Raw genomic sequence first — 12,668 nt, forward strand, 5'->3', positions numbered from 1 at the left:
CTTGAAAAGATAATTCCTCTTCAGGAAAGGAAGTAAGAGTGTTCAAGAGACCCTAACACATTAAATCTGGGATTGCACTTGATGGAATCATGTGGCTATCACATGTATATATTCCATGAATATCTAGTTTGTAGAAAGAATGCTTTGAAGTACTATGGTTTATGTGATCTCCACAATACCCACATTAGGGAGGTATGAGGAGCTTTCCACATTTTATAGGTGATAAAATAGTCACAGAGCACTTCAGTGACTAGCGCACTTTACAAAACTAGTAATAGGTGGAGCTACCATTTGGATTCCACAGTTGAATTTTCACATTGTTTTCTAGCACTTAGTAGGCAATATAAACCCAATCTAAATGCCCTACGTTAGTACTGAAGAGAATAACATCAAAAATTGTTCAGATATCGAACCGAATCCATGTTGCAGCTGTAATATAATACATGTGAGGGTGTATCTGTGTATGTTTGTGGGGTAGGAAGATAGGAGAGTTATTTGCTATCTTAGGATATTTAGTACCAGAGAAGTATTGCTTACAGTAAAATCACTTAAAATGGAACCAAACTAAATAGGGAGGGGCAGGGAGACAGCAGATCAATTAACTGGGACTCCATATTAAAAAAAATTATTTTAAATTATGACAACTTTATCCCATATTTAACAAAATGTAGGTTTGAATTCAGATGTGTACTAGTTATTTAAAAATACAATGGATCAAATATTAATTTGTGGTATAATTCCCCAACAAAATAGTATATAGCATCAAAAGATACTCTTCTACATTTGCTGCACAATCCTATATGGGTCATATCTTAAAGGTTTCAAAGTGATACTCAGAGTAAGTAATATAGCAAAATTTCTCCATTGAAATAAAAATATCCTTTAAAAGAATGTTTTAAATGTTATGATGGAAGTCATCATCCTTGTCTTTTTTCTCTATATTTCATCTGAATTATTTTGAATCGTTCTGCTTGCTACCCAGCCTTACAAATTAAAACCTTTAGTTATGACTACTCAGATTACAAAAACCATCAGAATATCCAAATTAAACTTTTAGATTAAAAGCATTAAATGTTTTCCTAAGTTCACTGGGAAAAAAACATAAAAGAGTGTATTATTTAGAATAATATTTCTACTAAATTTCACACCCAGTGATCAACATAATCCACCAAATTATATGCTGAAGATATTCCTATCGCTAAAAAATTGTGCTATAAGTAACTTAAAATCAAAAGTGTAAAACTTTCTAAAGCTGATTGTCTTTTCAATTCCACTGTAAACAGGAAAAAAAAAAATTTTAAGCTAGTATGATCAGATTCAACAGTTACCCTGAATCAATCTGAATCCAAATCTGCTAACAAAAAAGAAGACACACACATAGTTTTTTGACATACCCACAGAATCAGGAATGACACATGTTGGTGGAGAGTCCAGTGAACCCAACGAGTGATTAATTCTAATCCACATTGTATAGCCGGATAATAGGAAGATTGGCTGAAATATGCACTCATAAAAACCATCTCTCTGCAAGTGGCAATCTTTGGGTTCAGATATGGGATAAGTAGATGGAACATCAGAACAGTAAAGGCTGCTCCTTAAAAGATTCAAAAACAATCAATAAATATACAACATTGATGAGAGCAATTAAGATATTTGAGAATGCTGCTTTGTTGTTTAAAATTGACAGCTTTTTTTTTCCTGTCTAAAAGTAGTTGTTCTATTGCAAAGGCATTTTTGAATTCCCAGCTATATCACAATCTTTCCCTAAAGATAAAAAATAACCCTTTTAAATATTTCACTAGACACTACAACGGTATGCAAATGAAATAAATGACAATGTTCTAACAAGGAGATGAGGATTCAATTAGAATAGAACTTAAAACACTTTGGAAGCTATGCTAATATTATACCTAAGTGATCAAATTTTTAAAAGAAAGATCATTAGTTGTAATGGGACATTTCTGAGATGAAAAGAAAGGTAAATTGCTTATGTTTTAAATTCCACAACAAATTGAAAATATAATTTATAGTTAGTTATAGCTAACTGACAATATCCTAATATTTTCTAGTTCCAAGCAATATATAATTAAGATAATACCAATTCTTGACTTCTGTGTGGATCCTGTATTCAGGTATACCACTTATTTTCTCAGAGAAGAAAATAAAGAAAATAGTTTTTTATCACTGCATTCTCAATCAACACTCCACCTCAGAGAATACAAAGCATTTCTCCTCTTCTTTGCAATAGCCCTTCTGCCATTATTTGCTTTAAGTGTGGTAATTAAGTGGCTAAAGTAGCAGTTACTGTTTCCATAGGAATAGGAGTAAGGCGGTTACAGGAAAATGAAAAATCTGTATTTTTCTGTCTCTCATTTTCCATTTTCTGTGACACCTTTTTCTCCCTATTTCCTCAAAATTACAACTGTGTGTGTGTGAGAGAGAGAGAGACAGAGAATCAGTGTGGTGGGTGGGATTAACTGGGACAGAGGGACGAAGAACCATCTGTGCATAAAAGATAAGGACCACGACTTTGTACAGAAGCACGGTAATAGTCTACTTGAAATCCAAAGGTCAGCATCACTATCATCATGACAGACATAACCATTTATTGAATGTTTACCAGCAGAAATCACATCACTTAATTATAATTAAATAAAATATGTCATCAATTCTCACAGAAACCCTGCAAGTCCTATTATTCATTCCATTTTACAGACAAGGAAATTGAGGCTTAGAGAGGTTAAAAAGAAAACTTGAACAAGTATATGTAGCCAGTTTCATGCCTCTTCTGTAAATATTAGTAAGATAAGTGAGTTAAAATGCTTATGGAATAGTCGTCCACAGACACCATTTTTAATGTGAAAATGCCATGGAAAGAAAGACAGATTACAAAAGTAAAATGGTATACCGTGAATAGTCTATTGATTTTAGAGTACTCATATCAGGTAAGATGAAGACAGCTATTATTCCCAACTGAGAAACCAAGAAATTGCCTCATTTTTTTCCCTACTACTACTTAAGAAGATTGGTAGCGTTAGGAATAGGCATCAGAGCACAGTATTTGAGGAAATGGGTTTTTTTTTCAAGCAGAAATTTTAGATTTTAAGAGTAAATGAGCACAAGCTATATAAATTGAAAGTCCCAAGACAAATTGAGACAGGGTGTTAGAAGTAGTACAGACATTTGAAAACTACTAAAGAATGTTATAAAAATTAAAATGTGTCTATCTTGTCCTAATCAAGTGTTATTATTTTAAATAAAAGTCTTTGTAGAGAGAAGGAGAATACTATAGGGAGACAATGACTTGAATTCTTTTTAAATCAGAGAACAATAAAAAAAAAGCAAATCACCTTTTACTAGAATAGTTTAATTCTTATTAAGTAAACAAAGTTATGGTTACCAAAGGTGAAAGTGGGGGAGGGAGAGATAATTTAGGTGTTTGGGATTAACAAATACACACTACTATATAAAAAATAGAAAAACAAGGATTTACTATATAGCACAGAGAACTATATTCAGTATCTTATAATAACCTACAGTGAAAAGAATCTGAAAAAGAACAGATACATATATATATATATGCATAACTGAACCACTTAGCTGTACACCTGAAATGCACAACATTGTAAATAAACTATATTTCAATTAAAGAATAATAATAAGCTTACCTATTTCTAAAGACCATTCATATTATCTCTTACAATCTGCACCACTACCTCCAACTTTTTTCTAAAACATTAATTTTCAGCAAATGATACGAGGCTTCTATAATCCTTGATGTTCTCCTCTAACTAATTCTCCAAGTCAAATTGAAATGTATTGACATCAATTTTTTAGATTTCTTTCATTAACTAAAATGCAATTGTGGAGAACTGCATTTTAGTTAATGATCATCAGAAAAAAATAATCTGAAGCAAAACAAATTACAATCTTTTTGTATGTGAATTTTTTCAAGAATCACCAATTCATTTAACCCCTCCAAAATTTCCTAATTAAGTATATTTTACCTTCCTCTTTCAGGAATAAATCTACAAGACTACTGCTATGGTGATATTTTTACAGGAAATGTTTATCTTACCATATCTACAGAAAAATAAAATAGCAAGAATAATACATACCTATGATACCTCAACTGCAAAGTGCTTCCCACAAGTGATTGGATTGCATTGGGTGACCATCTGCAAGTCATTTTAGTTAAGTACCCATCAGTTTCACATGATATATTGATATTGACATCTATTTAAAACACATTAAAATATTACTATAAAGCAAAAACACCAAAACATTTTTAATGAAATTTCCTTAACATCTTCTATGGGACTCTAAGAGTCCATAATAAAAATGTATCTCATGGAATAAAATGAAGAAAATCCTAGGATTCTTACCAATCACATATAACTCAGCATAGCGATGGTGGCACTCGTGTTCATTGCAGCAGTACACTGCGTCATAGGTGAACTTTCCTCGGGGTTTGGTTGCATTCAAATTGGGAAAAGTAACTTTGCTAACATAGTCACCCACTACATCATACTGGCTTTGAGGAATTTTCTCAGCTAAATTCATCCACCAAACAATCTTTTTTGAGGAAACAATCTTGTTTTCATTTTTATAGATGCAGTGAAAAGAAACATTAGATCCAACAGTTGTCAGAATTTTAGGTGGAAAGTATATAACATCTGTAATGGGGGAAGAAAGTTGGATATCAGATGAAGACAGAAAACATCACATAAGCAATTGATAACGTAAAAAAAATTCACAAAGCATTCAGCATTATACTGCCCAAAATAAAACGAGTGTGCCGAGAGACTGCAGAACTGTAGCTGCCTGTTCGTATACAGTTAGCAAGTGTCCCAAGCAGTCCCATTCCCAAGTGACTGGAGCCTCCATAAATGTCTTCAGTATTTTCTAAACACAGAGATTTATTCATTATAAAGTATGTTTTAGTGAGTAACTGTCACTTGCTAACTGATAGGCAGAAAATTAATGAAAATGAAATATAGTCTAATCCCACAATGGCATGTCTTCCATCAGACTCTGCTTTGAAAATCAGTGAACCTTAGGGCAAGTTCTTAAGTCACATCCCTACAAAACAGAATCCTGAAGAATAAATGGGGATAGCCATTCTCTCATTTGGATACACGAAAATTTCAAGTAAGCAGGTAGAGAAATAAGCTTTAAACAAGAAAACTTGTTAGGAAATGTAAAATCAATGATGCACCAGTAAACAAAGCAGGCAAAACTGTAAATACTGTTCTGCAATATCATTTTAGGTTATTTAGTGCCAGCATCCTGTGGTTGAGGAAAATATTTTCTAAAGTATTATTTTTAATGCCTAGACACTATTCCATACTACTCTTTCAGTCTCCTATTGTTGGAAACATAGTTTGTCTCTATTTTTTATTAGAAATAGAATAAAATTGAATGTTTACATAGGAAGAAATTTGTTCTGTCATAGTGCATTACAAAAACAGGATATTTCAGTTGTACAATTTAAGGTAAGCTATTTTCTGCTGATAGAATATGAATATTTGTTTTCACACTTATCATTTGGATTACCCTCAAAACAAGTCCAAAAAACCCTTGATTAGTTTTTTTAATTTTTCCTCTTTTCTGTAATAGTATGCTAAACTCCAATGTCCTTATATTTATAATCCACATAAGATATCTGCATTTTGTATGTCTACAGTCAAGCATAAACAGGAAAAAACTTCATAGCATGAAGTTAATGGACAGAAGTCAGTCCATTATATCTATAAGCCTAGCTTAGTGTGGCACTTAAGTGTCATTGGTACATTACTTACTGCACACAAGTACCTAACACTGACCTAAGACATCATTAACCTATCTTCATTATGCTCACATCTCACTAATGAACTGTCTCAAAAGTCTCAAAATAAATCAGTTTTTTTAAGAGTACAAACGAGATTTCAAAAATTAAGTTGAAGCTTTAATTTGAAAGCTAATGAAAAGCTCAAAGCATTTCACTTCAAAATTGAATGCCTAAGTAAGACTTAATTGAGAAACAGAATTAAAGTCACAGTATTTTGGCATAATTAAATGCAAAATAGCTTTAAAAAAGAAAAGTTCTTAAAAACCTGATGATATGTAAAATTTACATTAAACAAATGTATTGAAATTGATATGAGGTAAATGCTGACTATTTAATTTTCAAAATAATATAAATATCTTTTATTCTCATATGGGATACTACACAATAGTTAGTTTGTAAAATAAGGAAATAGTAATGATTTCCCTTTCATGACCAAGTAGCAATACCTTTACAGGATCTATATTAATGAATTTTATTAAAAAGGGAAATTCTATTGATAAATATTACTGAATTACTCAAAAGAACATAAATCACGAATCAAAGCATTTTAGACAAATTATTTTACAAGTGTTTCTTTATCATAGCTCCAGAAAATAGACTTTTTTAATTCTTGGAGCAGATTACCTATTTTTCTTTAAGAAAAAAATATTTTCTCTAACCTGGTATAAAAGCTGCACAAGAAATGTAGAAATTATCTAATATCTGTTTCTCCTCTTCTTTCACAGCAACAAGAATGCAGTTAATAGAGGTACTACAAGAATTCAGCAATTCTAAGGTCGTTTTTAGTATGTAAATTGCAATATTCTTATACTTTATAAGTTCTAGGAAGGTCCTGGGTTTTCCTCTAAAAGCCCAAGATCTCCCAACAGCCATAGGGAAAGAACCTATCCAATTCATTTTAAAAGACTCCATAAGATGCGCTTCCCAGGAGGTCCAGTGGTTAAGACTCTGGGCTTCTAATGCAGGGGGCAAGGGTTCGATCCCTGCATGCCCACATGCCAGGCAGCCCAAAAAAATTAATTTTTAAAAAAAGAAATACGATCCCACATGCCAGGTGACCGAAAAAAATAAATTACAAAAAAGAGATAAGACCTACAGAATTAGATAATAAAGGTATTTATACCCCTATTTAAGAATAAAAACTTCATAAGAATTCCTTGACTAGGAATAGTCAATGCTTCATTAACTGTGCACTTGGTAGGTACAGCTTTAATATGTTAACAAATAAAAAGTAGTAGTTACAAAGGTACTGAGAATCAGCATTCTGTCTGCAGTAATACATCAAGTAACTTCTGTTTTTTTTATAAAAAAAAAAAAAAAAACAAACCCAACATGTTTGGAAACAATAAGGCAGGTGTGCTAATTCCTTCTAAATAAATTAATGCCTCAATCTTACAGAATGTTTCTGTTTAGTGGATGCCATTACAGCACCTATCAGTGAACATTAAAGGTGAATCTAATAATACTAAGTGACTAGACTTAAGGGAGAAGCATTCAAATCTCTTTACACAAGAGTAGGAAGTCCCTGAGTTTGGGGACATACTTTGCTGTTGCACACCTTTCAGGGAATAAGCCTCAAGTGTGGTTAGCACTGCGAAGTGAGGACATTGCAGCCAATGTAACTCAGCAAACCTAAACCTGAAAGACCGAAGCAGCACTGAAACCTCATTTACTAGGAATCATGAAGGAAATGAGGTGTTCCACTAAAATGCTCTGTGTAATTAAGCTTACTGCTTACTAGCTTTGAGAATCCATTTTTAGTGCCACAAGAAATCTTGCATAATAATACATTATGCACTTAATTGCCTTACTAGTGCTTACAAACATGAACTTTGGAATTAGGCTACTTGCTAACTGCATCAACTTTTACACGTTATTTAACCATATCTAACCCTCAATTTCTTTGTCTATAAAAGAGGAATAACCGTACCTCTCACAGGGTTGTTGGAAGGATAAAATGATAGTATGTGCAAAGCACTTCGTGCCTAAAACACAAGAAGCACCCTATAATTGTCAATATTGTTATTATTATTCAATAAGGAATTATCAATCTACTACCTTTTATTTGTGATTCAATACACATTACGTCATTACAGTAGACAATACTGTGATGGAGAAATGTGCTTGTGAGACACTCAAGTGTATAAGCTCTTCTCTGCACTCTGGTGTCCTAGTCTGCTTTCTATTTGGCAAGCTTCTGTCTTTCCCGTAATCACAGCGTGGCACGCAGTGGCATCTGAGCTATCCACGTGGTTAAACTGGTAAGCCTAACTTTACACGCGTTGCTAAACCAACAAATTCTGCCCTTTGGGGGAGCCGTTTACTTACTCTCTGGATTTATTTCTCAGTTATTTTCAGGTTTTTCTGTGTGGGATGTCTACAGTCACTAGAGGGACAAACCTGTGTTGAAGTAAAGGGCTGGCTGTTAATGGTAATATTGTTGGATGTTACACAAGCAAATAAATTGGTAAAGCTTCTTTTCCACAAAACATACCTTTATGACTTTCGTGTACACAAAACACGGAATATTTGCCTATGGAAGGGCATATACATGTGTATGTATGTGCTTTATAAGACATAGTAATAAATCTGATTATATTATATATGAAAGCATAAAAATATGATACAACATATTCAGAAACCAAGCAAATTTAATCCTACAGATACTGACGTGAACCAGGAAAGTAGTAAAAGTATAAAAGGGTTTCGCATAAAGCAAAATATAACTAAAAATATGTCCATCCAAAGGTCTAAGAACCTAAGTTGGACAATCCAAAACAAAATCTTATATGCGTGTAACACAAGTAGCTATTATATCATTCTGGATCAGATTTCCATCTGAATCCAACTGAATCCATAACATTCCTAAGAATCATTATTCTAGGAAGGTATAAATGTGTAACGAATACCAGCTAACTTTAAAAACCATGATGATTCTTTTAGAATTTCCCTTTTCTTCAGAGAGGGTAGGTTCTCGGATCTAATTAAGAAGTAAAACAGCAAATAGTGAAGCCATTTTCTTGTGGAAGGGAAATATTTCATCAGACAGTTAAATAAAAGTACAAGTCACAAGCCACTCCGAGTGGGAGCAGGGGCTGTTGCCTCTGCTTCCTTTGTCAAACTACCCTCTGCCACCACCCACTCCACCCCACCCCCTGTAGGAAAACCTCCATGGGACATTCATTGAAATTTGACGTTGTTAATTCATTCCTCTACATATTTCACAGCTGGTCATTAAGACCTACTAATCAATTACATACAATTGAAGATAGAACAAAAGTTGAATTTTTAACATCATATTACACACGTAATACTCAATAATTATTTGAGGAAGAGAGATGAGAAATTCCTGTCTTCTAAGTCTGTTCACTCAAGGTTCCTGACTTTTCCAATGAAAATTAATTCCTCCCGGTGCTTAGCACTTATTTTAGCTCTTCTCACATTCTTATTTGTGCTAAGTAATTAGTTGCATATCATGTCATTCTCTCACCTTCATTAGACTTTGAGATTTTGGATATTGAGATTGTCAATTTATAAGCTATGATATTTATAAACTATGACCTACTATATCATGAGTGCTTACTAAGGGTCAGGCACTGCAGGAAGCATTTTACGTGCATTATTTCATTCTATCCATATAAAAAAATCCTTATTTTACAGATGAGGAAATTGAGGTATAGAGAGGCGGTGGGGCCAGGACTTCTATAAACTTCTGTCAGACTCCAAAATCAGTGCTCTTAAACCACTAGTGCTACTTACTTTTTAACAATCAATGCTTCTTAAATAGTAAGTAATTAATAAACAAACCTATAAATTAAATGCATTGAATATCTGCTTAGTGTTTTACATGGTACTTGCTATCTCCATATATCCATCATCAACCTGAGTGAGTCTGAGTAGGAATAATTGTGCATATTTGACAGATCAGACAACGAGTCAAAGGACCATGAACTGTCTTCCTACAGTCATACCCTGACTTACACCAGGGCTGGCACAATTAGACTCCTGGGCCTCTCGGTAAAATACTGCACCTCAACTCCATGAGGAAGCTGTGAATAAACTGCAGTTTTTCTGATGTTAAAGATACCTTTAAAAATATGAAAATGAACCCAGTGACAGGGCAAGAATAAAGATGCAGATGTAGAGAACGGACTTGAGGACACGGGTTGGGAGGGGCAGTGCAAAGCAGAAGCTGGGACAAAGTGAGAGAGGAGCACTGACATATATACACTACCAAATGTAAAATAGATAGCTAGTGGGAAGCTGCTGCATAACACAGGGAGATCAACTAGATGATGGGTGATGACTTAGAGAGCTGGGATAGAGAGGGTGGGAGGGAGTTGCAGGAGGGAAGGGATATGGAGATATATGTACAAATACAGCTGATTCACTTTGTTGTACAGCAAAAACTGGCACAACAGTGTAAAGCAATTATATTCCAATAAAGAGCTCAAAAAAATGAAAATTGAAAAGTAAAAGCTCTGAAAAGCAAGCATCTGGAGTGAAAAGAACTGCTTAATTATATAATATGTAATACTCAAATAAATATTTAATACTTAAAATCTATGCCAAATAAATATATCTGATTTTCAAGTGTAAATTCAGGAAACGTCAATACAAGTAGTGTTCTGCATTTGTAAATTTGGAACTTTTATATTAACTCTATCTTTTTTTTTTAATTTATGTATTTATTTATTTATTGGCTGTGTTGGGTCTTTGTTGCTGTGCACGGGCTTTCTTTAGTTGTGGTGAGTGGGGGCTACTCTTCACTGTGGTGCATGGGCTCCTCATTGCTGTGGCTTCTCTTGTTGCAGAGCACAGGTTCTAGGTGCATGGGCTTCAGTAGTTGCGGCACATGGGCTCAACAGTTGTGGCTCACGGGCTCTAAAGCGCAGGCTCAATAGCTGTGGCACACAGGCTTAGCTGCTCCACTGCATGTAGGATCTTCCTGGAGCAGAGATGGAACCTGTGGCCCCTGCATTGGCAGGAGGATTCTTAACCACTATGCCACCAGGGAAGCGCCAACTCTATCTTTTGGGTGAGAAAGAGTAATTCAGCAAGATACTGCTATGGATGCACATAAAACATAAATTAAACGTTAACATGGTGTTCCCCCTTTCGGTCTGCTGCCACAAAACGCACACAATATGCCAAAGGCAAATTCAGGAAATATACTGCCCTGTCAATGTCAGTGACTCTTACAAAACCTACCTTGTGTGGTGAAGGTAAGGGTGTTGCTCCAGTCACTCCAGATTCCTGGGCCATCCAGTCTCTTGCTCCTCACCTGAACCTCATATGAAGACCCAGGAAGCACGCTGTCTACTAGCAGAGATGTAGCTGAGACAATCTCATCAGCCTGTTAAATATCATTTGAAAACATCAGAGCATCAGGTGGATGTGAAACCTTTATCAGAATTGATCGCAAGTAGGTCTCAACTAATTTCAAAGAATTAAAATCTTACAGAGTAGTTAGCTGACCACAGTGAAATTTAACAGAGATCAATAACCCAACAACAAATGTTTGACTGACAGTAGTCAATAAAATTTTAAATAGCCTGTAAGTCCAAGGGAAAAAATCACAATGATAATCAGCATTTAACTGAACGATAATGAATTTCAAAATGTGAGAGATACAACTGAAGTCAGCGGGACGCTTCAGACCTCTGCCAACATCTACAACACACATGGTAGAAGATGATGCACAGAGGTGAACAGAGAACTATAAACGTTCCTTGAGCAAAGTGTCACAGGAGGGCATGAATAATTTTAAGAACCCAAGTCTGATAATCAGCTATAGCGAATTAAAATATCTAAGAGATCTAACTGCATAAAACAACCAGTGATGTACTCCAAAGCTATTGAACTCCTTGGCCCATTAGACTGTGGGGCACCACAGACTAAAATTGACAAAAAAGCATCAGGAGTACATTAATCAATTTCAGATCACCTGTATTTAAAATCTTATTGTCTCCATTTTACAGGTGAGAAAGCTGAAGCCCAGAGAAGCCTTAACTGCTTTTTCCATACATGACACTGGATTCCCATTCTGCTCTTTATGAATATAAAGTCTTCAAAAATTACCCCAGATCTAAAAAGACAGATTTTTACCTCTAAATTACACAACCAATTAGAGTGCCCAAGTCCTTGCATGGCCCATGAGGCTCTTTATGACCGCCTCCTTCTCCCTCTTTGATCATCCACTACTACGCTTGCCCTCACTCACTGCCCTGGCCTCCAGCTTCTCATCCAGCTTAGGGCCTCTGAATTGCTGTTTTATCTCTCCAATTCTCCCAGATATCTACATCACCACTTCCTTCAAACCATTGCTCAAATATCACTTTCTCAATGAGCTCTTCCCCTACCTCCATGTAATAGTACAACCCACCCTCTCCCACTAGCAGTCCCAAGGTCCCCTTATCCTGTTCTACTATCCCAATGTATCCTGAGTTCTTGGCACCTAGTAGGTGCTCAATACTTACTGAAAGAATGAACAAAGGATCTGACACACTACATAGTACAAATGCTTGCACTGCCTGCAAATAAATATATTGAGTAATTTAAAAAAAAAAGATGGCATGTAAAATCAGAAACCAGACAAGGTCTTTAGGTGAAAATGCTATAATTATGAATTCAATCATTCTGTGTCTGGACTTCTTGTAGCCATTAGTTACGTATATGTGTGTGTGTGTGTTTGTGTGTGTGTTAATGAGAAGGAGATGGAGAAGGGAGAGGGGGAGGGAGGGAGAGAGAGAATTAATCTAATATACATAAACTTTTGGAACAGGAACTTTTTCTGGCAGTAAGTTCTGAGAGGAAGTTGTCATGCTCCTCAAAATAT

The 12,668-nt window shown here is 34.9% G+C and overlaps 1 protein-coding gene across 9 annotated transcripts in view; it reads right to left on the reverse strand.

Annotated features, from left to right (window-relative positions):
* LEPR (leptin receptor) overlaps positions 1–12,668 on the reverse strand; it is a 133,744-nt gene that overhangs the window by 24,955 nt on the left and 96,121 nt on the right. For all 9 annotated transcript variants that reach the window (XM_057717287.1, XM_057717283.1, XM_057717260.1 and 6 more), the window contains 4 exons: positions 11,042–11,186; positions 4,386–4,676; positions 4,119–4,236; positions 1,395–1,594 (listed from right to left, as the gene is read on the reverse strand). In XM_057717287.1, coding sequence (XP_057573270.1) covers positions 1,395–1,594; positions 4,119–4,236; positions 4,386–4,676; positions 11,042–11,186 — 754 coding nt within the window. The remainder of the gene's footprint in view (positions 1–1,394; positions 1,595–4,118; positions 4,237–4,385; positions 4,677–11,041; positions 11,187–12,668) is intronic.

This window comes from Hippopotamus amphibius, chromosome 1 (assembly GCF_030028045.1).
Source record: "Hippopotamus amphibius kiboko isolate mHipAmp2 chromosome 1, mHipAmp2.hap2, whole genome shotgun sequence".
Classification (NCBI taxonomy): domain Eukaryota; kingdom Metazoa; phylum Chordata; class Mammalia; order Artiodactyla; family Hippopotamidae; genus Hippopotamus; species Hippopotamus amphibius.